Source organism: Schistocerca serialis, chromosome 3 (assembly GCF_023864345.2).
Source record: "Schistocerca serialis cubense isolate TAMUIC-IGC-003099 chromosome 3, iqSchSeri2.2, whole genome shotgun sequence".
Taxonomy (NCBI): domain Eukaryota; kingdom Metazoa; phylum Arthropoda; class Insecta; order Orthoptera; family Acrididae; genus Schistocerca; species Schistocerca serialis.
In genome coordinates, this window is record NC_064640.1 from 66,641,637 (window position 1) to 66,669,192 (window position 27,556).

At 44.9% G+C, this 27,556-nt stretch overlaps 1 protein-coding gene across 1 annotated transcript in view; it reads right to left on the minus strand.

Moving 5' to 3' along the window:
- Positions 1-27,556, minus strand: part of LOC126471528 (dynein axonemal heavy chain 5) — a 1,073,018-nt gene that overhangs the window by 298,284 nt on the left and 747,178 nt on the right. Inside the window, exons 45-50 of the mRNA XM_050099754.1 lie at positions 19,569-19,809; positions 19,238-19,443; positions 13,721-13,884; positions 13,458-13,580; positions 4,507-4,830; positions 1,903-2,221 (exon numbers count right to left, since the gene is read on the minus strand). Coding sequence (XP_049955711.1) covers positions 1,903-2,221; positions 4,507-4,830; positions 13,458-13,580; positions 13,721-13,884; positions 19,238-19,443; positions 19,569-19,809 — 1,377 coding nt within the window. The remainder of the gene's footprint in view (positions 1-1,902; positions 2,222-4,506; positions 4,831-13,457; positions 13,581-13,720; positions 13,885-19,237; positions 19,444-19,568; positions 19,810-27,556) is intronic.

The window sequence follows — 27,556 nt, forward strand, 5'->3', positions numbered from 1 at the left end:
AAGAACTTGGGAGAACGAGCCCACTTATCAGTACGCCGTTGCACCCCGTCTGGCCTGGATGCATGCACTGATTCGATTGGGAAGGGTGTCGCAGAGCTGTTGTATTCCCTCCTAAAGCTAACTGGTCCACAAATATTGCAACTGGTCCTTAATATCCTGCATAGAGACAATGAGTTGGAGTTGACGTCCGGGCTGGTCCCACGAGAGCTGTATCGGTGACAGATCTGGTGATCTTGCTGACCACTGAAGTATCTCAACGTCACACAAACAGTTCATAGAGACAAATGACATGTATGTATGAGTATTTTTCTGTTGAGAAATTGCACCACGATACTGTTGCACGAGAGGAAACACATGAGGACGCAAGGATGTCCTTGACGTACCGTTGTGCCGTCAGAATTTTCCGTCACTACGAGCCGTGAATCGAAGTCATACCCTATAGTTACCTATACCCTTACGCAGAAGTAACACTGCTATGACTCTGCAAAACACTGGAAGAATGGGATCTTTCTCCAGGTCGCCGCCATACTCGCCGACAGTGGTCATCCAGGGTAGTGCAAAACCGTGATTCGTCGTTGAACATGCCATTCATCAGCATCCGATGCTCTTCTCTCGCAGCAACACTCCAAACGCAGCCGTCTGTGTTGCTGTGACAACGGCACCTTACGCACTGAACGGTAATTTCCTAGTCCGGCTGCAGCTAGTCGCCGACCAATGGTGCGCGATGACATAAGATGTTGCAGGCAATCCATTGCTTGTTTGTTGACGGCAGGCGCAGAAGTGAAGTGGTTACAATGTGTTTGTTCTCCGTATGGCAGTTCTCCCTTCTGGCAATGCCGTGTGGCTAGGGCCTCCCCGTCGGGTAGACCGTTCGCCTGGTACAAGTCTTTCGAGTTGACGCCACTTCGGTGACTTGCGTGTCGATGGGGATGAAATGATGATGATAAGGACAACACAACACCCAGTCCCTGACCGGAGAAAATGTCCGACCCACCCGGGAATCGAACCCGGGCCGTTAGTTATGACATTCCGTCTCGCTGACCACTCACCTACCAGGGGCGGACAGTTCTCCCTTTTACCGGTAGTCGACTCGAATCTTGACGTCGAGTATACCTGCCCTCACATACCCATTCAGTCCAACATCGGCCGACTCTCACCTTCGAATGCCTAGGAAATGCGGATATTTCGCTATTCCATCAGCCGGCCAAATGGAAACCCACAATGACGCCCCTTTATAACCCTGCCAAATGCTGATAACGCTGTCTCGTCCCAGTATGCGCCATCTCCGTGTCCTTCACAACGATCACACAACATATGACTCACTTTATAGACCCTACCAGGCCTGATAACAAGACTGAGCACTAATGCTCTCTGGTGGGCGTTATACCTGTCACAGAGAACTGAACTCCAATCATTTGTGTACCCGCCGATAACGTGTACGTGTGCGAAGTTGCATCGATATCCGACTTCTTCTGGGTGCCTCACTTTTTTTGTTGGTCAGGGACGTAAGCCGCCCAACAGAGATTACTTTTCTTTACTGCCGCACTAGTGTCGGACGCACATGCCCGTCATCAGCGGCATCTGCACTACGGAAGACATAACATCTGTCAAAATACATGTATCTCTAACGTACAGTGCTCATCTGGCGTCACTTCGTTTTCAAATAATTGCGAGCTTGCAAAGCAATGCATGAACAAGGTATTCTTAAAAAGGATTCTTATTTTGTTAAACGAGAGAACAATAGGGGCGGAATGTGTCTCAGAAAGCAAAGACTGACATCTGAAATTCAGGTTACGGATAATCTGGTAAATATTGGTACAATTAGAGACAAGCGGAGGAACGTACCAAATACCTAACACTGCTGTTGAGTGAAAAATATATGAGGCGAAAGTAGAGACTCACCGGAGAGAAACAAAAGACGACGTGCAAGTTCTGGCAGGTGCGCGTCAGGAAGAACTCCATCACCACCTCGTGGTTGAGCGTGCGCCGCGGGTTCTCGCGCTTCATGACGGGAGTCAGCTCCGAAATCACTTCCGCCTGTTCGTCACGCGTGAACAGGTTCGATATGACACCAGAGGATAGGATGTTGTTGAGATACTCCAGAAAGCCTTCTTCTTTGATGTCTAGGTCGGTGAAGATGAAAGTCGTACCTTTCCCTTGGACACCACATGTTCGGTAGAGAAGTTTCAGGTCTTCCAGGAAGTTCGCAACGTTGTACGACCTGCACAGACATTAACAATATGTTTAGAAATAAATATGCCGTAACTATCACAAATTAATGTTGGTAGAAAGGTTAACTAAGTTTGGTCATTTTGTGAAGTCCCTAGTCACAAAAGTTTTTTCTGCCCTATTAAACTTCCGAAATCATTAATTTCTTCAGTAAATTGATCGCGTTGACTCAGTTGGTAGAGAGGTTTAGTAGAGCAGCTTGTCCATGCTGCAGTGTAACACGTGACGCGTCGCTCCGGGGACAGCAGCAGCCAATGTGCGACGTAGGCCAGTGCAGCAACGCTGAGCGAAGGTAAATAGCGAAAACTTTGCCAAGCAAACCAGCTACGCTGTTAACTGTAATTCTGTTAAGAAAAAAGAACCTGTCGCCACCTAGGGATTTGGGAAAGCATTTACATAGACAAACTTTCGTTCAGTACGTTTTGTGAATTAGCTTGTGTTAAAAACTAGAAGCAAAAGAGAAAATATTACATTACAAAGGAAGCCAACCATGGTCGAGTAAACGCTGTTCATAATAGTAATTATATAGGGCGTTTCACAATTCATGTTACAAACTTCCAGAGGTTATAAAGGGGACTTAGTAGATCGAGTTTTACACAGGAACCAATGTCCGAAAACGTCATCTATCGATGCTACAGACCATCAAAGTTACAGGCGTCAGTGTCTGTAAATGTACGTATGGCGGCTGGGTGATTCCGTGATGATGTTACAAACTTTCTAGAATGATGAGGATGGGTAAATGTATCAATCTGAGGCTAAGGTCCCTGTACTGGAAACTAACGAGTAGAAAGTTACAATCGAAGACAGTTCTGGTATCTCTGACAGTGGACTACATGTACTAGTACTATTGTTGCTAAGATTGTAGGGTAGGTTACTTTCAGAGCTGGTAGCGTGGACCAAAACAAGGAAAAATGTCCAGTAAACATGGACTCTAAAATGCATACCTGAAGTACTGAACAAGTGCTCATAGCTCTTAATGTATGCATTTTAGAGCCCATGTTTATCAGACATTTTTCTTATTTTGGTCCATACAACCTACCAACTCTGAACGTTGCCTACCCAATAATCTTACCAACAGGAATGCCAGTAATTTATTCTACTGTCAGAGGAATCAGAATGGTTTTCGCTTACAAATTCAGACTCGTTGTTTCCGGTACAGGGACACGTACCCCATATTGATACATTTATCCTGCTCCATCATCCTAGAAAGTTTGTAACATCATCTTGGAATCATTTTGTATATACATACACTTACAGGCGCCGGTGCCTATGAATTTGACGTTCTGTAGCGTCGTTGGATGGCTTTCTGGGCAAGACATGGGTTCCTATGTAAAACTTGATCTACAAAGTCCCCTCTAGAACCTCTAGCAGTGTGTAACATGAATTGTGAAACACCCAATATATGATGATCTACTAAGTCCTCTCTACAACATCTAGAAATGCGTAACACAAATTACGAAATACGCTATATATGATTCACTCAGCTTCTAGTCCCTAATCAATCAATACAATATATAAAATAAAAATAAATATGGTCGTGTAAATTTGGACAGGCTTGGACCCTGATATAAATAGCGTTAATGTGATTCCAGATTTCGTTTTTTTTGTTTTAAATCTTATCATTATATACATCCACGATGTGAAGCCACACCATGCTAAGTATCATTTCCACAGTGCAATCTTCTGAGGCATGAATTAAACAAAAAATGTCTCATGAGGGAGGCTGCTTGAGTTTGGGCTGTAGTTCTGGTGCGAAGTAGTTTTTTTCCAATTCGATTCCCATGAGCTTCGTTTGGTTCTCGGAATAAACCGCATCAGTCTGATCTGTTTCGTTTTTATTCTAAGGTGAACATGGATATTTCTGTCCTACCTACGTGCCCCCTTCCCACCCAAAACACATCACAACGTAAGTCGAGATTGATTCTTCCGTCGCTCCCATACAGTTTTCTTTTCACAGCAGAAAGATAACTGCAAGTAGAAAAATAACTTTTAAGTCTAGGGTCCATTATACGTTTCTTTTAATTAGTCTCATTATTGCTTGTATTTTTGGTAATATGGGATTTTAATTTTGTGGGAGAACAAAAAAAAAATTATGAAAACTGAAAACGTCAAAAGTCGAAAATAAACGAATGGTGAGGGCGCCGCCGGAGGAGAGGCGCCGCCGTCTGTAAAGCCTGCCCTTTGGGACGCATTGTATAACATCTCCGATGTCGTACATTTGTAGTGACGCAAAGCTGGTCCTACACTCGTTCCCACGATTGGAAGTAGAAGCTGTACCTGGTGAGTGCGATCTGGAAAGTCTTATAGCCGGCGATGAAGGAGGCGAGTTTGGTGAGGGACTGCTTGCCGCTGCCACCCACGCCGACCAGCATGACGTTGCCGCGCGGGTGGCGGATGACGCGCGAAATCTTGACCAGGTGCAGCATGGCGTCCGGGAAGAAGACGAGGTCCATGCCGGCGCCCCGCACCATCTCGTTGAACTGCGAGAGGAACATGTCGAGGCGCTCACGCAGCTCGCCGAACTCGGACACCGGCTCGTACACCTTGGGCAGCTCCATGTCTGCGTCCTCGCCCTCCTCCCCCGTCGGCTCCGGCGCGTCCCTGCACCACAAACTCAGTAAGTGCTGGCTCAGCCCAAAGCAAATAAGTCGATAATTTGGGTGACCAAAAGTCACAGGTGATGTGAGAATCGTGCGTGTGTGTTTGGAGGTCACGGGAGCTCAACGCTGAGGTTATCAGCGCCGTGACAACCGTATGTATGTACACTTTGAGTTGCATTCTACCAATACTAGGGTTCGGTAGTTTTTGGTAGAGTACGTAAATTACGTAGTCAATGGTAGGATAACCGGTTTTATTGATAGCGTTGGTGTGGAAAGAGACATAAATGAATGTGTAAGAGAGAAACTGCGAGCAAACGACTTCTTTTTCTTTTTTCTTGTTTTTTGTTTTTTTGTTTTACACATTATTAGAACTGCACATCGTTCAGTGCTAGTCCACTGCGTATTTTATATCCTTACAGAATATAAACTGCTTTTTATAAGTAATAAAAATTAGCTGACCGCGTAAATTCTGCGCTTTTACATAACCAAAGGAATTACGTTTGAAGCATAAAACAGTTGTTTATGAATAACATAAACATGTTTCAATTTGCACGGCGAAGTATTGGAGCGATATTTGTTATATTTTTTTCGTTTTTACTGTTCCACCTTTTCCCTAAAAAGCTGCAGTTTCTAGTGCCACATTATAAATCTGTAATGTTTCCATTATTTTTACTATAACATCCCTATGTTTCACGATGCAAATCAACACTTTTTGACTAAACATAAATTAAAAACATTGATAATTCCAATTCTGCTGTAAATACCGTTTATTATCAAGCAACATGCATCTACATGTACATATACACTCCGCTAGCCACCAAGCGGTGTGTGGCGGAGGGCACAATTCGCGCCAAAGTCATATTTCCCCCCCTCTGTTCCACTCGCGGACCGCGCGAGGGAAAAACGACTGTCTGAACGCCTCAGTACGAGCTCTTATTTCCATTATCTTTGAATGATGATCTTTACGTGATTTTCAAGTTGGTGGTAATAATATATGCTCTACATCCTCGGTGAAGATTGGATTTCGGAATTTAGTGAGCAGCCCCTTCCGTTTAGCGCATCGTCTGTCTGCAAGTGTGTCCCACTTCAAACTTTCTATGAGATTTGTAACGCTCACGCGATGGCTAAATGTGCCAGTCACGAATCTTGCCGCTCTTCTTTGGACCTTCTCAATCTCTTGAATCAGACCCAACTGGTAAGGGTCCCAAACAGACGAACAATACTCTAAGACTGGACGAACTAACGTATTGTAAGCTATTTCCTTTGTTGAAGGACTGCATCGCTTCAGGATTCTACCAATAAACCGCAATCTAGAGTTCGCCTTACCCGTTACTTGTGTAATCTGAACATTCCATTTGAGATCATTTCGAATTGTCACACCCAGATACTTGACTGGTGTTACCGCTTCCAAACACTGATAATTTATTTTGTAGATAGGAGGATATCTATATAGAACAAAAATTTTACGTAGGTTACGTGGCTCTTTATATGTCCTCACTCAGTTTTTAGACGGTTCAACGCTTCTGGTTTCTGGGGAAATGTAGTAAGACTGTGATTGCATACGTAAAGACAGCTCTCGTTATGAGGTAACGTCCGACAGGTATGCCACACACCTAACATACAGGTAACACAGATATAACATTAATTGACCAAAGCTACCAGGAAAAGTACTATAGTTACGCTCACTTCTGATAGTCCACGGTAGCCTGCCGTAACTCTGAAACTCTGTTCACTCGTCATGAACATTGGTTACCTTTTAGCATTTTTTATTGAATTAAATTTTTCCTCTGGCAGTTCACATTGTGATGTAATGGTAATTGTGAAGCACAGTCAGTTAAGCTGTGCCCAGTGATACAGTTTCTTCTCTAGTATTCAACAGCAATTCGGATTCCCCGTCCAGCATGAGTATCGCTACAGAAGGTACGTTAGAGGTACTGGGGCTCTGTACCACAGCCGCAGCGTGCTCCAGCGGAGGGCGCCGCTGTCAGCATGTCGCACGGGCCCGTCCACAGACGCCGCAGTGGTCGCGGCCCCACACTTGTGCGACAGTTCTCGCTGTTGTCTGAAGCCTTTGAGCGCCTCAGTCCGGAACCGCGCGACTGCTACGGTCGCAGGTTCGAATCCTCCCTCGGGCATGGGTGTGTGTGATGTCCTTAGATTAGTTAGGTTTAAGTAGTTCTAAGTTCTAGGGGACTGATGACCTCAGATGTTAAGTCCCATAGCGCTCAGAGCCGTTTGAACCATTTGAAGCCTTTGATACACGCCAACGATAGCAGAGTGATTGTCCTTATCCGTGTTTACATTTTCCGATTCGGATCGCTCCCTGGACTTTTCGCATGCTCATTACGACTATCATTATGCTCTGGACTTTGTTTCTGGCTAGCCGTTCGCTTCATGAACACTGCCGTCATCGTCTACAGGAACCGTCTGTTTGTTCCACCGATCTCTGCATTACCGCTAATTCGAGTGATCGTAAGCTATATTCTACCTACGAGGAGTAGCAGAGAAAAATCTTTGCTCCGAACAATGCTTGGAATTTACTGTTGCTCGTGCAGCAGAAAGCATTATTAGTATTAGTGAGTAAGATATTGCATGTTGTATCTATTCATTACTAAGTTGGTTTGGTTTGTTTGGGGGAAGAGACCAAACAGCAAGGTCATTGGTCTCATCGGATTAGGAAAGGACGGGGAAGGAAGTAGGCCGTGCCCTTTCAAAGGAACCATCCCGGCATTTGCCTGGAGCGATTTAGGGAAATCACGGAAAACCTAAATCAGGATGGCCGGAAGCCAGATTGAACCGTCGTCCTCCCGAATTCGACGTGACTAAGAAATGAGCATTCTGCGAGACTGGAAATGTCGATTCGTTACGGCCGGAATTGTTTCGATACTTGCATGTTTTCTCCCTAGCACGTATTTCCTCCCCGTCTCAGGCCAAGTCGGTAACTTTCGTAACCCTCCAATTCGTTACCCTTGGTGGAAATGCAGTAAGGAAAAATTTCGTTACTCAGCTGTATTCTTTCCCGTACGTTCGTCCCGCCTCGGTAGTTTTCGTATTCCTCCAGTGTCTTATTCTCAGCGGAACAAGTCGTCATTGACACAGAGCACCGATTACATTTTGTCACATCCCGTGTTTACTTTCTCTATTTGAAATTCGTGTCCGACTGGGGTGGAGTCGGCAGTATTCGTAATCTTTCAGTTCCTTGTTTCCACGCACTGTTGTTTCTGCCGTACGGCATTTCGATAGCTCATGGTGTTAAACGGTGTTACGGCCGGTGTTGTGAACACAGCTGCTGGTGACCGGCTTACGTATGTTGCCATGCCTTGTCATTGGAGACGCCGACGGACATACACTCCTGGAAATGGAAAAAAGAACACATTGACACCGGTGTGTCAGACCCACCATACTTGCTCCGGACACTGCGAGAGGGCTGTACAAGCAATGATCACACGCACGGCACAGCGGACACACCAGGAACCGCGGTGTTGGCCGTCGAATGGCGCTAGCTGCGCAGCATTTGTGCACCGCCGCCGTCAGTGTCAGCCAGTTTGCCGTGGCATACGGAGCTCCATCGCAGTCTTTAACACTGGTAGCATGCCGCGACAGCGTGGACGTGAACCGTATGTGCAGTTGACGGACTTTGAGCGAGGGCGTATAGTGGGCATGCGGGAGGCCGGGTGGACGTACCGCCGAATTGCTCAACACGTGGGGCGTGAGGTCTCCACAGTACATCGATGTTGTCGCCAGTGGTCGGCGGAAGGTGCACGTGCCCGTCGACCAGGGACCGGACCGCAGCGACGCACGGATGCACGCCAAGACTGTAGGATCCTACGCAGTGCCGTAGGGGACCGCACCGCCACTTCCCAGCAAATTAGGGACACTGTTGCTCCTGGGGTATCGGCGAGGACCATTCGCAACCGTCTCCATGAAGCTGGGCTACGGTCCCGCACACCGTTAGGCCGTCTTCCGCTCACGCCCCAACATCGTTCAGCCCGCCTCCAGTGGTGTCGCGACAGGCGTGAATGGAGGGACGAATGGAGACGTGTCGTCTTCAGCGATGAGAGTCGCTTCTGCCTTGGTGCCAATGATGGTCGTATGCGTGTTTGGCGCCGTGCAGGTGAGCGCCACAATCAGGACTGCATACGACCGAGGCACACAGGGCCAACACCCGGCATCATGGTGTGGGGAGCGATCTCCTACACTGGCCGTACACCACTGGTGATCGTCGAGGGGACACTGAATAGTGCACGGTACATCCAAACCGTCATCGAACCCATCGTTCTACCATTCCTAGACCGGCAAGGGAACTTGCTGTTCCAACAGGACAATGCACGTCCGCATGTATCCCGTGCCACCCAACGTGCTCTAGAAGGTGTAAGTCAACTACCCTGGCCAGCAAGATCTCCGGATCTGTCCCCCATTGAGCATGTTTGGGACTGGATGAAGCGTCGTCTCACGCGGTCTGCACGTCCAGCACGAACGCTGGTCCAACTGAGGCGCCAGGTGGAAATGGCATGGCAAGCCGTTCCACAGGACTACATCCAGCATCTCTACGATCGTCTCCATGGGAGAATAGCAGCCTGCATTGCTGCGAAAGGTGGATATACACTGTACTAGTGCCGACATTGTGCATGCTCTGTTGCCTGTGTCTATGTGCCTGTGGTTCTGTCAGTGTGATCATGTGATGTATCTGACCCCAGGAATGTGTCAATAAAGTTTCCCCTTCCTGGGACAATGAATTCACGGTGTTCTTATTTCAATTTCCAGGAGTGTAGATCAGAATTGTCGTGTATGGCTGTAGAGACACTGGCCTGGCGATTCAGTTTGGAATTACTTTGATACGACAACAAGTTTAACTCTCTTAGTTTTAAGCTGTTATAATTAATGCTACCACAGCCACGGCGACTGTTCATCAGAGTATAGAAGAGAATAATCAGTTAAGGCAACAGTTTCCATTCAAATAGTGGGTTCAAGAGCACGGCTATACCGACAACTAAATACGAGGGTTGGAGCTTTAATAGTGGCAACTACTTATTTACTGCTCATACAAAAAATAGATACGTGTTTCAAAGTTTTACTGACCTTCAAAGTAGTCACCAGCATTGTGTATAACCCGTTGCCAGCGATGTGGAAGTCGTAAGATACTCTTAGCAGTGCCAGTTGTGTTGACAGTTCGAGCGGCGCTGTCTATTGCTCGACGAATTTGTAACAATTCTGAAGTGAATGCCGCGAAGTTTTTCCTTCAGTTTATAAATCGAGTTGAACTGATGAGAGCTTAAGTCAGGGGAGTGCAGTAGGTGGTCTAGCACTTAGCAGCTACATCAGTCAAACAAATCAGTAACAAAATGGTTCAAATGGCTCTGAGATCTATGGGACTTAACATCTGAGGTCAACAGTCCCCTAGAACTTAGAACTACTTAAACCGAACTAACCTAAGGACATCACACACATCCATGCCCAAGGCAGAATTCGAACCTGCGACCGTAGCGGTCGCGCGGTTCCAGACTGAAGGACCTAGAACCGCTCGGTCACAGTGGCCGGCTAAATCAGTAACAGTTCACTGTACGTGCTTGAGCATTGTCCTGCAAAATGATGGTCAGGTCCTGTAGAAAGTGTCATCACTTCTGTCTCTAAGCTGGTCGTAGGTTGTGTTCCAAAAATGAACAGCATAGAGACAGGAGTGATGACACTTTCTACAGGACTTGGCCATCATTTTGCAGGACATTGCTCAAGCACCTACAGTGCAAGCTGTTACTGATTTGTTTGACTGATGTGGCTGCTAAGTGCTATACCACCTACTACACTCCCCTGACTTAAGCACTCGTGAGTTCACCTCGATTTATAAACTGAAGGGAACACTTCACGGCATTCGCTTCAGAACTGCTACAAATTCACCGGGCAGCAGACCGCGCAGCTCGAACTGTCAACACAACTGGCATTGCTAACAGTGTACTACGACTTCCACATCTCTGGCAACAGGTTATACACAATGCTGGTGACTACTTTGAAGGCCAGTAAAACTTTGAAATACATTTCTATTTTGTACGAGCTGTAAATAAATAGTTGCCACCAATAAAGTTCCAACCCTCGTAGGTTAGCATTATGTGCAATGGTTATATCAGTAATGGCATTAAACACGAAAGCGACGACTAACGAATACTTTTTAACGGGACAACAACTGCTCTCTTGAGAAATATGACTCTGTAAGTTCTGAATGTGTTAACATATAGTGTTTCGTGCAATGTTTGTTTACATTTTGCGCTAGACTGAAACTTTAATATTACACATATTTGTCCTGTTTCAACATATTTATTTGTTAGTTACAGCAATGTCGAGTAATTGTTGCTTTTACGGACGCGAATCGAAATACGTGAAAGGTGGGACAGTTACTTTTCATAGTGATGCATGAGCTGGGAGGCATTGTACGTTTTCTGCATCTGGTTTGTATGCGGGAAAACAAAACATCAGAAGCAGTTGCTGGAGCACCATGATGAACAAGTTACCAATGATCTATTCTCCAGAGATTCGTGACGAGTGACCGGTCGGGCTACGAAAGCAGTAGTAGTCGCCGTTGTTCAAAGAGAGCTTATACATTTATCGTCACGCTGTATTGCATAAATATGGCCCTGGAATTATCTGAAACAGGGGCAGGACCTCAGGCTCTATAACTTCCCCCATGTTCTCCAACGCAGCTGAGTGGAGCCGGCACGGAAGCTCAGCGTGTTCGGTCAGAGGGATAGCTGCCCTCTGTAATAAAAAACTGAGTGAATGGAACAACGATGAACTTGAACAAGCGTCATGGGACATCCACCCCGAGCAAATACAACGACCATTAAAGAACAAAATGACATTAAAAAAAAAGAAAAAGTGAACAAGGCGCCGGCTTGTCATGCCGAGGGCCCGGGTTAGATTTCCGGCTGGGTTGGAGATTTCTTCCGATCAGGGACTAGGTGTTTGTGTCATATTCATCATCCTCATTTCATTGTCATCGACGCGCCAGTCGTCAAAGTCACGTCACCTCAAAAGACTTGCACCAGGCGATCAAGTCTACCCGCCGGGAGGCGCTCACCACACGACATTTCATTTCATTTCACCTCCCCCATGTGTCAGTTAATGTTCAGACTGCCCTGAATACATAACAGTTGATATCATAGTTTTATCCAATTGGGCACCGAATCACTTGAAGTTGGCACTTGTCCACTTTGCCATCGAACAACAGAGGCAGCCAGGTTGTGGTAGTTACCATAGTGCCTATCACATCTGCGGCTTTTATTTTAGACAGGATGAAGTGGTACTCATTGTAAAATACTACATTTTTCCACGGCGGTATTTCATGTACAGGTTGCGGTCTGAGGCCTCAATAAGAGAAGGTGGGCACAGTACCTTGCGTGCCACCAGTCCAGTGTGCAGTAGACAGCGCCGGCGCAGACGGGTGCGCATTTGTTGCGGTGCTCCAGCGTCGAGCCAACACTTCGAACAGGGCTCTGGGATCGGTTACGACAACGCAAATAATACCAGTCGTTCTGTGGTTTGGTCGCACAGCACGGTCTAGCACAACTTACACTTCCTCACTGTCTTCCCTCCCTTCCCTCCTTTGGTTCTACGCATGCAACGCTATAGTAGCAACGAGCCATCTCTGTTCTTGCTGAGATGCCATTGCCGACAAACCTACTTTAGAGAGACCAGTCGCTATTTTCCGTTTTAACTGACGTGATGGTATTTCTCTCTTTGATACCGGCGAGACATTCTGAAACTCTTTTTCCTTGTTGCTTCCATAGTGCTGGAAGGATAGGAGACAATAGTTGCTATATACGTTATTACGGAAAATAATAACTATTTATTTTACCTCCAGTCAGCTGTGTTTAGGTCTTTCACTGTCTGTTGTGGTGGTTTTCGAAACTCTATAGCTTCCTCTTCAGGTACATTGGTTAGTTTATCCATGGTGTTTATCGGGTTATTACAAACCAACATTTTCTGATCTTATTACAAAGCGACTGACCAGTTCAGTTAAAATTCTTTAGTTAAACGTACCAATCACATACTAACCATGCACAGGGATGCTGGCTTATTATGATTTTAGATGAACTTTGTAGTCGCCTAATAACCAGACCAGAACATGCTGGCGTTAATAATCCGATATACTCGGCGAGATATACGCCATCGATTACCAAGCTAATTTGCCTGAGATGAAGCCTTAGAGCTTCGAAATCTTTCGCACATAGCAACAGAAACAGCTGACTGGACACAGAATTGCAAGAGAATGAATAGTTTTTATTCTCCATAACAAGGTACTGGAACTTGCTCGTATGTTACCATTTCGTTTGACAGTTGTTACCTGAGTGAATTTGGTACTACATTGACCTTTGCGATTAGAAAACACTGGGCGCTACTGGGCCTATATGTACGCCCTCATTCTAGTTCTGATTTGTTAGAGGCATTCTTTTTAGGTATTGCAATTATCACAAATTGTAGTGCTTATAAAAATTAGCTTTGAGCGGTGAAAAGACGTTACTTTCCATGTAGTGTGTGAGACTGAGATTCGATTCAAGTTCATGTCTTTTTGCTGAAAGGAAATTAATCAAAAGCGTTTCATACTTTTAAATTTGGGCTGTGAAGAGATTACCTACGTACCTCATGAAATCGACGAAAACGTGCTCAGATTTAACCATTTCGCTATACGAAGGACCTAGCAACTCGGTAACCACTCGAACCAATTCATGGTCAAACCAGTCCTTGTCTGATTGCAGAGTGAACCTAAAACGGAAAATAAGATTAAAATGTTGTGCAAATATACTTCAAACAGATTAAATTAATTTTATGTAGGTTCTTAATCCTCTAAGAGATACATAATAATGGAACAGTAAGAGTTTCTTAACTTCACTCGCATAACATACCGGTCAGAGAAGACGCGTGTGCACTCGTGTTTCCAGAGTACCATTAGTACTGACTCATTCTCGATGACAGTTGAAAGCGTGCCCACCATTCCTTGCCAAATGCGAGACAGATCCCGAAGACTGAACACGTAATGAAATTTCGCAGGCGTCGGTAGTAATTTCGCCTATAGGACAAAAAGATATTCGTATCTAAGTAATCAGTGATGTACGAGAGTTACTGTTAAATACATTGTCTACTAAGCAATATGGAATAGCAAATAATACGTTTAGAAAAACATTATAATGAAAATGCACTTCGCTGGAGCACATGATAACCACTAGGAGCGTTTACGAACTGCATTGTTGTGGAGATGCAGTAGAAGTAGCTACCACGTCGAAGAGACAACGATGCGGTTGCCTCGGACTTAGGAATAGTTTGGCGCGTCCTGTAGCTGTAGTATAGTTACATCACGTTCTGTGTAATTTATAAAATTTCATGTCTTAGCCAATTGAAACAGATTTCTTCTTTGATAGCGGTTAATTGAACCATCCGTCATGCTCATTATTACAACCCCTGAAAGTTGTCACAATCCGCAGTTATACTGCCCATGGTCTCTGCACCTAGTTTGACACAGATGGTGGCATATTGATGTTTGCCAAAACAAACTACATCTGAGATTACAAAACCTTGACGTAGACTGAATGCCTGCTTACGTCCTAGTATTATGTCAAAAATAGTAACCAATTCTCTGTTTCAACATCAAAAGTAAACATTTTATTCCAATGCATAGAGATGAGGTGATTTACAAATTCAAGTAGGTTTCTTTCCATTGTCTGACAGACTGTCGTATACAAGGTCGTAAAATACAAACTGTCCATGTATTTAACTAAAAATGGTTCAAAGGGCTCTGAGCGCTATGGGACATCTGTGGTCATCAGTCCCCTAGAACTTAGAACTACTTAAACCTAAATAACCTACGGACATCTCACACATCCATGCCCGAGGCAGGATTCGAACCTGCGACCATAGCAGTCACGCGGTGTATTTAACTGCGGCCAGATCAAAACCATATACACACCACATTCCAACTTCTAAATCGTTGAAGCCATGGACATTTCATGGATCATCATTTCACTGATTTACTGTGAGTTTCTGTACTTTGATAAAACCGCCCGAAAGGGGATCAACTAGTGTGGTCAACAACGTGTAGGTGAGTGAATTCTCCATCGGTTAGGTAGTTGTAAAACGGCAGTTGGAAGAGGAAGACAGCAAAAAAGTACTCGCCATTTCAGTGTGGAGCTTTTCACAATCACTCCTCATTGTGGCGTACAGATTCCAATTCTTCAGCAAATATCACTTCTAAGTGAGTCAGAGATTAACTTGGATCCAAGAACACTGTTAGTGTACGCTTGAGAAATCGCCCCGAGCTGCAGCATTGGCACAAGTCTGCTGAAGTTCCATGAGGTGGCTGATCTCTCTTCCAGTAAGATTACGACTGAGACTAGTAGTGGTATCTCTTCATAAAGGGAATGTTTACGTCAGGTGAAGTGAAGCTCCTGTAATGTAGACTGTATGTAAACTGAATAGGGGGTAGCGCTTGTGGGAGAAGTACATTGCGCAACAGAATTACAGGATCACTTTTTCGAAACCCTCAAATAGTCTTCTATTAAGGTACAGAAATTTAAAATTTGGCTCAAAGGTGTGTACACTCTTCCTCTGCAGCAGTGCAAAAGCATGGCGCCACGCGTCGTCACTCTAGGGGTCGACGATGCATCAAACAGCTAAGTGTCGACACGTGCGAAAAGAAGGCCAGGGCTCAGAAGGTCATGCGACATGTAAGGTGGGTTAATGATTTCACATTGGCAGCAAATTTCACTACAATTCTACTCAGCGCCACCGTGGTCGCGTCACACGATGTGAAGGTCGCTACACTCCCTCTTATCCAAACTTCACCCCTTCTGTTGACGCCGCTGTGATGGAGTTGTGAGCGGCGTCACCCTGCGTTGAAATCACGTTATTTTCTTATCGGTGACCGAGGAAAAGAATTCAGGCACACAGCCACTCAGAATCTACGTGAAAACGCCTCATAGGGTGGAACAAAGTAAGAGCATATGGACTATCAGACCAATTGTGTGATTGGATTGAAGAGTTCCTAGATAACAGAACGCAGCATGTGATTCTCAATGGAGAGAAGTCTTCCGAAGTAAGAGTGATTTCAGGTGTGCCGCAGGGGAGTGTTATAGGAGCGTTGCTATTCAGAATATACATAAATGACCTTGTGGATGACATCGGAAGTTCACTGAGGCTTTTTGCAGATGATGCTGTGGTGTATTGAGAGGTTGTAACAATGGAAAATTGTACTGAAATGCAGGAGGATCTGCAGCGAATTGACGCATGGTGCAGGGAGTGGCAATTGAATCTCAATGTAGACAAGTGTAATGTGCTGCGAATACATAGAAAGATAGTTTCCTTATCATTTAGCTACAAAATAGCAGGTCAGCAACTGGAAGCAGTTAATTCCATAAATTATCTGGGAGTACGCATTAGGAGTGATTTAAAATGGAATGATCATATAAAGTTGATCGTCGGTAAAGCAGATGCCAGACTGAGATTCACTGGAAGAATCCTAAGGAAATGCAATCCGAAAACAAAGGAAGTAGGTTACAGTACGCTTGTTCGCCCACTGCTTGAATACTGCTCAGCAGTATGGGATTCGTACCAGATAGGGTTGATAGAAGAGATAGAGAAGATCCAACGGAGAGAAGCGCGCTTCGTTACAGGATCATTTAGTAATCGCGAAAGCGTTATGGAGATGATAGATAAACTCCAGTGGAAGACTCTGCAGGAGACACGCTCAGTAGCTCGGTACGGGCTTTTGTTAAAGTTTCGAGAACATACCTTCACCGAAGAGTCAAGCAGTATGTTGCTCCCTACTACGTATATCTCGCGAAGAGACCATGATGATAAAATCAGAGAGATTAGAGCCCACACAGAAGCATACCGACAATCCTTCTTTCCACGAACAATACGAGACTGGAATAAAAGGGAGAACCGATAGAGGTACTCAGGGTACCCTCCGCCACACACCGTCGGGTGGCTTGCAGAGTATGGATGTAGATGTACTTGTAGATGTAGAGTAAAGGGCGTCAAGGAAACCATCCTTTTAGCTAGGGCGTTTTTTCCCGCGCATTTCGCCGTGTAAAACGCGTTCTCAGTGCCATGAGCAACAGCACGACGTTCATGACAGCTCCGGCCATTTCAGCCCCTCTCTAAGGGCATTGTGTGGCTGCATCCCTGTTGAACATGATCGAACCCCATTGGAGCGAAGCGCGAGCGCAATTTTTGATCTTGTGTACTGGTTGGAACTACTAGGTACCGTTCAAAACCATTCGACGCAATTTGAACGTGACCTGAAGCAGCAAAGGGTGAATACAGTGGCAAAGGGTCCCTCTAAGACGCTACAGTTCAACAATACCATCGGTGGCACCTGCCCACATTTACTGAGAATTTAAAAAAAAAAAAACTTCTCTTAGAGAGAAAATCTGTGAAGTAGTCCTAGATGCCTGCAAGCAGACGACCACTTGACACACCTCCGATGTCAGTTACTTGCCTGCAGGCGTCTATGATTACTTCAGAGGTTTTGTCTGTAAAGGTACATTTTTAAAATTCTCAGGAAATGTGGGCAGGTACCACCGAGGGTAATGCTGAACTGGCAGGAGTTAGAGGCGCTCTTTGGCGTTGTATTCACACATGTCTAAATGTTGCACACCCCCCCCCCCAATGATAATGCCACAGGATGGTGTGAAATAAGCCGGACGCTGAGGGTTCTAGGCGCTTCGGTCTGCGGAACCGCGCTGCTGCTACGGTTGCAGGTTCGAATCCTGCCTCGGGCGTGGATGCATGTGATGTCCTTAGGTTAGTTAGGTTTGAGTAGTTCTAAGTCTAGGGGACTGATGACCTCAGATGGTAAGTCCCATAGCGCTTAGACCCATTTGAACTATTTGGCGTGAAATAGGAAGGCCGAGAAAGCATAAGCACCCTTAGCTGTTCGGGGTCACATTCAAATTTCAGTGAATGGTTTTGAATGGTTCCTTCAGTTCCAACTGGTACACGAGAGCAAAAATGAGGTCGCACTATTTCCGAATGAGTGCGCTCACGTTCAATGGACATGAAAAAAAAAAAAAGGTTCTAATGGCTCTGAGCGCTATGGGACTTAACATCTGAGGTCATCAGTACCCTAGAACGTAGACCTACTTAAACCTAAGGGCATCACACACATCCATGCCCGAGGCAGGTTTCGAACCTGCGACCGTAGTGGTCGTGCGGTGCCAGACTGAAGCGCCTAGAACCGCTCGGCCACACCGGCCGACCATGGGGATGCAGCCTCACTCCTTACAGAGGGGTTTAAACTTCAGGGGGTGTCAGCAGTGTCAAAGCTTGTCAAGAACGTCGGTCTATTGCTTATTACACAGAGAACTGTCGTTTTCTACCGCGAAATGTGCGGCAATCGACGCCCCAAGGAAGGGAGCGGTTTCAGTGATCCTTTAATTCCGTTGCGCAGTGTAGCACTTCCCGGAAGAACGCATTACTTGCTGTGCAGGATGACTAAGAATCAGTTCCCATCTATCAGTGCAGTAATTCTCTAGATGTGTGTTTCGTTTTTCTTGTGTTAGTTATATTTGTTACTGATTTCTGAATTCCGTGTATTCTTGACAGATTTGGTGGAAAGTACCTACTGTCAGGCGTGTCTGAATACTGTGCTGCCACTCATTTAACGGGTCCGCAACTGAAAGGTAGGTATAAAATTGAGAAACATCATGCAATTGCTCCTCGTGACGTAGTTGGTTACATAGAGTGTGGACTTACGTGCTCGCTCTTAAGTTTATAGACAAACTTGTGTATTTGCCCTCGCTCTTGACAAACGAATTATACTGTGCCCACATCGTTAATCATGCACACCTATCTGTAAATGTACTGACCGTTACCTTGAATGTTTTGCTTCAGACCACACGTTTCTCCAGAATGGTGTAGGAATGAGTTGATTATTATCTCACTGAAATGCAGGTATTTGGCTGATACCTCATTTCACCTGAACACATCCCCTCCTCCGTGGCAGAGGCCGCTAACTTATGCATCTGCGGCAGTCCTCGCCTCGCAAGTAGCTGTTTCGAATGCTGATAGTTGAAGAATCTTGGGCATGTAAACAACAGTGTGCAGTGATGGTGTTCTGTTAGGCATGTGCTATGTGTGCTAGATATAGATGTATTCCCACAACATGGCCAGTAAGACTAGGATCATAACCTCACTGGCTCAGCAAACAAAAAATCTTCTCGTCATTTTCCATCTTTGTCATTAATTATTGATATATAAGTGACAGTTAGGCATATTATTATTAGAGCATGCTGACAAAATACATTATGACAATTGATATTGGATAAAGCGGACTGAATCTGATAAAATGTAATGATATTTAAATTTTATACAAGCTACAACTTTTTTGTATGTTCAGTTTTACTTTGTTTCGAAGTTGGGCTTACCCTCGTCCGTTGCCATAGCTGTCTCGTTAGTGGGACTAATTTCTTCACCAGCTGACGCACCTCTGACGTGAAACCGCGTTTGGCGTTATAGTGTCCCTCCCCTATCACAGAGAATATTTTATCGACGGAGGTGTCCGTGGGCAGTGTGCAGTTAAACACAGAAAATTGTTTCTTTAGGCGAGACGGTATGTCATTTCGGCCTCCACCTGTAAGAGGGACAAAAGTCTTTGTATTCTGGGCCAGTATTGATAGACAAAAATGTTTTCATAGGAAAGTGTGCAGTAGGTGCTGACTGTCGGAATAACAGAGCAATATTGAAAGTTTACGTTACCAGGAAGACACATGGCAGCCACGAACTGGACGTCGACGACAGTTATAAACTCTCCAGGTTTTTCAAGGCTGTAGAAGCCCTTCATATCCATAGTCTGACGCACAATCTCGTTGGTGATTTGGTCACCCCACTCATTTATTTCCGGCAAGTTTATATCGTCAATAAATACCATCATTTTTTTACCTCCTGGAGGACCAAAAGTGTTACCCATCCGCTTCTCAACGTAACTCTCAATCGTTTTCTGTAAGTAAACGGAACATTTCTTTGACTAATGTCCTGTTAATACAACATGTTATCACAATGAGATAACTTAAAATTCACTTATTATTAGGCTAAAACTGGCAAATTTGTAAGCTTAAGTGGGTTTCATTGTTATTACAAAAAGTTTTAAGAACATATCACGCTGTACTTGCATATATGGCAGGATCCTGAATTCTGAATTTAGATGTATACAGCAATAAAAAATGAGTTTCACAACAAAACAGTCATATAATTTTACATCACATAAGGTGTACGATTCAAATGACTATACTCAACTGAAGGAATTGCCCACAATCAACTCTTTCGTTTCCCATTCCAATTTAGTTTAATTTTCTGCAAGACTTTTGCATAAAGATGTCGATCGTATCTTCTCATTTTGGGAGAACTGAAGAGCGATCTGTTTAATTGTTAAAAACCATTCAACAGCCAAGATTGCATAAAATATTTTTTTTATTTAAGGCAACCAGTTTCAACAGACTATGCTCTCATTTTCAGATCTTAAAATCTTTTGTTGTAAAACATGTTCATTTTACGCTGTTATAGTCTGTTGACATCGGTCGTCTTAGATAAAAAATATTGTATGTGGCCCTGGCTGTTGAATGGTTTTTAACACAAAGGTGTTAATAGTAGCATTGCTCACCCCTTTGAGAACTAAATTCGATTTTAATTCAGAGTAATGAATATCATTTTTGCTTCTATTCTTGCAGCTGTGGAAACAGTTACGCAACCTGAGTTGTATTTTATTATTTACCGTAAGCTTCACGAGGGTGTTAGTGTACGGTTACTCTGAAGTTCAAATAGTTAACGCCTTAAGCACGCGAAACAAAGAAGCTCCAAGAATGACTTTTCACTCTGCAGCAGAATGTGCGTTGATTTGAAACTTCCTGGAGGGTTAAAATTGTTCGTCACACGTGGGATCTTTGCTTTCCACGGGCAAATGTTTCACTGTCTGCGCTATCCAAGATCGACTCACGATCGGCCACCACAGCTTCCAGTTGACTTATTTTCCACTGACTATTGGTTATGTTAGTCTCTGTACTTGGTTGTCTCACTGTGATGTTATCAGGCGCAGCACTTCAGCAGGCTGTTCCACTGTCTTGCTGACACAAGAAGGGAAAGGGATCGCAATAGATTTCGCAGCTCTCATACCAGATATTGAGTAACGAGGAACTGGAGCTGCCGAAGGTGTCAACCGCATTCTAGCGTGATCAGTTCCGCACGAGCAGTTACTTTATTCACGTAATGTACAGCATATTGATGCTGTAACGCTACGAGACTACCACACCAGGTTTCATTCCCCCGCTAGATTATAAAACGGAGCACTGAAGGTACGTTCTTCTCAGCTTGCACTTCATTTACATCTGGGGCAGTATTCACACAGAGTGGGATGATAATTTACCAATATCACCACGTGTGACCAGATACAAAGCTTCGATCGATTATGGAAGCAAAGCATCGGGCTCTTTTTATCATAGAATCAGTAAGTGGACAGGAATTGTAGGTGAAAGACTCTTAACCGAACAAATCAACAGGTGCTGTTTATCACCAATTTCTGCGCGACAATAACAGACACTACTGAAAAACTTCCCTTGCGGAAAGACAAAAGACACAACTCTGGCACGATATGCCACAACTCTGTTTTCTACGCCACGTATGCCAGTACAGAACACAAAAGGTTAATGAGTGATGGACCGGTCAAGGAGGTCCAGAAACATGACTTCGCGTTCAGTTGACCTCAGTCCCTTAGATTCATGGCTATGAAGACATTTAAAGGCACTGGTGTGTCCCTCATCCTTCGATAACGTGCACACGTTACAGGTGTTTGTGTCCCGTCCATATGATCAAATCAGAGGGCAGATAGAAGCGTTCGTAAGAGTACGTGATTCTTTGAGGAGGAGAGCTAAATGACAATTTAAGAATGACAGTTTATTAGATTGAAATCCACTTTTAGTGTCAACAGATAGATGCTATCATAGGAAAGAAGAGCCCTGATCTCAACAAATATTGACTCCGGGGCAATGCATATGAGATATTTTTCAAGTTTTGATAACTGTTGCCTCCTGTAAGAATACTGAATATGTTTTTAGTACGCTAGATACAAATTTAATTTTTTATACATAAATAATTTTTAACGTTATAGAGGGTGACCCAAAAATCCATTAACATTTGAAAATGCACTACTTCACGGCATAATGTTGGTAGGGAGGTAAGAATTGACACAAAAGCCTGAAATGACATGGGGTTTTATTGAAACCAAAACGAGTGCAAAAGCTGGCCAACAGATGGCTCTGGACAGCAACACCGCATAAGAATAGTGTATAAAATGAGCTGTAGTAAAAGAGGGAGTCAGATCATCCTTAGCCTGCCAAATAAACACCTGCTGGAAGATACCACTTTTATGCAGGATGGCGTTCTATTCCATACCGCTACCTGTGTGAAAGATCTCTTGCACACATTTTTGGTGAGGAATGCCTGCTGAGCCGCCATGTCCGTCATGCGTGGCCTCTCAGGTCCCTAGACGTCAGTCTGTGTGATTATTGGTTGTGGTATTAGCTGAAATCTCAAATTTACCGCTATCGTCCGACCTCATTAGGCATATTAAACGACAAATTCCGACGGCGGTTTCTCAGCATACCTGCTCAAATATTGTACATTTCTGTTCACAACGTCGCTCCTTGCCTACAGCTGCTGTTGATGAATGACGACCGAAATGCTGAGCACTTGTTATAAAGAACATCGCCTATGCTAAAAATCAATTGTTATGCTAATTATTGATTTTATGACGTATGAAGCGCCAGGTGATGGTCATTTTGTCCACTGTTTTTGGTTTCAACAAAACCCAATGTAATTTCAAGCAAGTGTTTAATTTTACCTCTCTACCTACATAAGTGGAAACGTGAAGGGACACGTACAGCATGAAAGCGTACAGGCCGACCTCGTCTGTTGACTGACAGAGACCGCCGACAGTTGAAGAGGGTCGTGATGTGTAGTAGCCAGACATCTATCCAGACCATCATACAGGAATTAAAAATTGCATCAGGATCCACTGCAAGTACTATGACAGGCGGGAGGTGAGAAAACTTGGATTTCATAATCGAAAGGCTGCTCATGAACCACACGTCACACCGGTAAATGCCAAACGACGCCTCTCTTGGTGCAAGGAGAGTAAACATTGGACGATTGGACAGTGGAAAAACGTTGCGTGGAGTGACGAATCACGTACACAATGTGGTGATCCAGTGACAGGGTGTGGGTATGTCGAATGCCCAGTGAACGTCATCTGCCAGCGTGTGTAGTGCCAACAGTAAAATTCGGAGGCGGTAGTGTTATGGTGTGGTTGTGTTTATCATGGAGAGGGTTTGCACCCCTTGTTGTTTTGCGTGGCACTATCACAGCACAGGCCTACATTGATTTTTCAGCACCTCCTTGCTTCCCACTGTTGAAGGGCAATTCGGGGATGACGATTGCATCTTTCAACACGGTCGAGCAGCTGTGCATAACGCACGGCCTGTGGCGGAGTGGTTACATGACAATAACATCCCTGTAATGGACTGGCCTGTACAGAGTCTTGACCTGAATCCTACAGAACATCTTTGGGATGTTATGGAACGCCGACTTCGTGCCAGGCCTCACCGACCGACATTGATACCTCTCCTTAGTACAGCACTCTGTAAAGAATAGGCTGGCATTCCCCAAGAAACCTTCCAGTACCTGATTGAAGGGCGCCACGAATTTGTAACTCATATTCAGAGCCAGGTGTCCGGATACTTTTGATTACAAGCCGGCCGCGGTGGCCGTGCGGTTCTGGCGCTGCAGTCCGGAACCGCGGGACTGCTACGGTCGCAGGTTCGAATCCTGCCTCGGGCATGGGTGTGTGTGATGTCCTTAGGTTAGTTAGGTTTAAGTAGTTCTAAGTTCTAGGGGACTTACGACCTAAGATGTTGAGTCCCATAGTGCTCAGAGCCATTTGAACCATTTTTTGATTACAATATACTATTTAATCAAAAGTATCCGGATATATATATATATATATATATATATAGAGAGAGAGAGAGAGAGAGAGAGAGAGAGGGGGGGGGGGAGAGAGGCATGAGGAAGTTGTTGATCTATGATTGTTGCAGCAATCGTTGATTATTCCCAGAACCTACAAAATTATCTCCATCTATTGAAGTAAAAAGAGGGTAGCTAACACACAGACTGATTTGCAGTGATGCTACATTGTTTTTTCTGCCTAAGTTACGCGCAATCCCTCGCAAACATGTGTGTACACATGTTTTTTCTTCTCTCTCTATCTGTCTCTCTCTCTCTCTCTCTCTCTCTCTCTCTCTCTCTCACACACACACACACACACACACACACACACACACACACACACACACATACATCAACCGTGGCTACATACCAAATGAAGCTGGTTTCTTTCCTCTCTCGATTTTACTTCTAAGACTTCCCTGGCGTTCAAGTTAACAAAACGCAGTTAACAGTTACTAAAAGAGGAAAATCACAAATTATCCTGCTACAAGTTCTGCAGTTCATACGTTCAATCATTCAGGATGAACCGATAAGAAGAACTTGAAAGAAGTCCTGCAAAGAAGCTGCAAACATGAGCGTCACCAGACTGCCGCTCAATATATAATGGTACGCATGGTCCAGTCACATTAGTGCGACAACCGCCTATGTTCGACGTCAGTGTCTAATAACCACTCATCGACAACAGGTGGCAGCTCTAGCAGTGGAGGATATATGAAGTGTGTCAGGAGATGCTGAAAACAGTGCAGTTGTTGTAATGTGGAAACGGAGCTATTTATCTCTCGTCCGAATGGGCGTGATCATTGGCTTTCCGGCCAAGGATGGAAGCATTTAGGAAACGGCAACGTTTGTAAACTAATCACGTGCCACCATGGTCAAAGTGTACTGTGCATGGCAAAATGGCACTATCCGAAACCGGTGCTGAGGCAACTGTGCTCTAACAGTGGAGGATATATGAAGTGTGTCAGGAGATGCTGAAAACAGTGCAGTTGTTGTAATGTGGAAACGGAGCTATTTATCTCTCGTCCGAATGGGTGTGATCATTGGCTTTCCGGCCAAGGATGGAAGCATTTAGGAAACGGCAACGTTTGTAAACTAATCACGTGCCACCATGGTCAAAGTGTACTGTGCATGGCAAAATGGCACTATCCGAAACCGGTGCTGAGGCAACTGTGCTCTAACAGTGGAGGATATATGAAGTGTGTCAGGAGACACTGAACACAGTGCAGTTGTTGTAATGTGGAAACGGAGCTATTTATCTCTCGTCCGAATGGGCGTGATCATTGGCTTTCCGGCCAAGGATGGAAGCATTTAGGAAACGGCAACGTTTGTAAACTGTTCACGTGCCACCGTGGTTAAAGTGTACTGTGCATGGCAAAAGGGCACTATCCGAAACGGGTGCTGAGGCAACTGTGCTCTAACAGTGGAGGATATATGAAGTGTGTCAGGAGATGCTGAAAACAGTGCAGTTGTTGTAATGTGGAAACGGAGCTATTTATCTCTCGTCCGAATGGGCGTGATCATTGGCTTTCCGGCCAAGGATGGAAGCATTTAGGAAACGGCAACGTTTGTAAACTTATCACGTGCCACCATGGTCAAAGTGTACTGTGCATGGCAAAATGGCACTATCCGAAACCGGTGCTGAGGCAACTGTGCTCTAACAGTGGAGGATATATGAAGTGTGTCAGGAGACCCTGAACACAGTGCAGTTGTTGTAATGTGGAAACGGAGCTATTTATCTCTCGTCCGAATGGACGTGATCATTGGCATTCTGGCCAAGGATGGAAGCATTTAGGAAACGGCAACGTTTGTAAACTGTTCACGTGCCGCCGTGGTTAAAGTGTACTGTGCATGGCAAAATGGCACTATCCGAAACCGGTGCTGAGGCAACTGTGCTCTAACAGTGGAGGATATATGAAGTGTGTCAGGAGATGCTGAAAACAGTGCAGTTGTTGTAATGTGGAAACGGAGCTATTTATCTCTCGTCCGAATGGGCGTGATCATTGGCTTTCCGGCCAAGGATGGAAGCATTTAGGAAACGGCAACGTTTGTAAACTTATCACGTGCCACCATGGTCAAAGTGTACTGTGCATGGCAAAATGGCACTATCCGAAACCGGTGCTGAGGCAACTGTGCTCTAACAGTGGAGGATATATGAAGTGTGTCAGGAGACACTGAACACAGTGCAGTTGTTGTAATGTGGAAACGGAGCTATTTATCTCTCGTCCGAATGGGCGTGATCATTGGCATTCTGGCCAAGGATGGAAGCATTTAGGAAACGGCAACGTTTGTAAACTGTTCACGTGCCACCGTGATTAAAGTGTACTGTGCATGGCAAAATGGCACTATCCGAAACCGGTGCTGAGGCACCTGTGCTCTAGCAGTGGAGGATATATGAAGTGTGTCAGGAGACGCTGAAAACAGTGCAGTTGTTGTAATGTGGAAACGGAGCTATTTATCTCTCGTCCGAATGGGTGTGATCATTGGCATTCTGGCCAAGGATGGAAGCATTTAGGAAACGGCAACGTTTGTAAACTGTTCACGTGCCGCCGTGGTTAAAGTGTACTGTGCATGGCAAAATGGCACTATCCGAAACCGGTGCTGAGGTAATTGTGGTGCACCACAGGTCTAGATGACGGGGTGAACGATGGCTGCGGGGGAATAGACGTGCATGTGTTGAGCAACTGAACACTCAGATGAAGCAATAAGGAGTACCGAACTCCCCTGATTTAGACCCAAATGAGAATCTATGGGATCATCTGGATCGGCCTGTAGGCGCCATGAATCCTACAGCAGCTGGCCTCGGCAATGGAGCCGGCATAGCTCGACATGCCTGTCGGTACCTTCCAGAACCTTATTGACTCTCTCCCTGCACATCTCGCAGCGGTCCTGAGAGGGAACAGTTTGTTCCATCTCATTACAATTAGTTTCTTTGTAGCATTATATTGAATATATTTTCCACATTTTTTTAGTTTAATTAGTGTGATATCTCGAGTGAAGAAGTGGACTACCTGTTCATTTAATTCAATTCACAATTACATAAATGCACTTTCTTTCCCTAATCCCACCACGTTGCCTTGGGTTGATTAAGTTTGGGGTTTGTATTAAGAGTTCGTCTGCTGGTAGTGGCTGGTAGTGCCAAGGCAGAGATGTGTTCACCCTGTAGGTCGGTTAGTGCCAACCTAAGCCTGGAGTAAAGACAGAGATGATGCACCTGTTTGCCAGGGGGTAGTCCGGGGTTGGTAACAGGTCCCCCTCCCCTCCATGTAAGGGAACGGCCGTTGAAAGCCGCCATGATAGGCACTCTTAGGGTAGCGGCTGAACTGAGCGGACGGGATCGAGGGCGATCTCCGTCTTTGCCGCCAATTTCACCGTGGGATGAGGTATTATGTTTTACACTGTTACAAAACCGCTCTTTTTCAGGATTGAAATAGTTAGCGCGAATTGCTTTCTTTTGAGAATATGGGAGATATCTGTGTCTGCTTTGTTCCCCCGTTTTTCCGCCAAAGACTGTCCCAGCAGGCCGACCACAAGGGCAGCAAAGAGTCTCATCCTCTTTCCCAGTGCTTAAGTAGAAACGAGATGCCTGTTAGTTTAAGCACCCTCAGTGCGAGATAAAACTAGAAGTTATTTGACTTGACTTTGTTTGCTACAATTATTAAACTTGTAAAATTTTGGGAAATATAGATAATAAATGT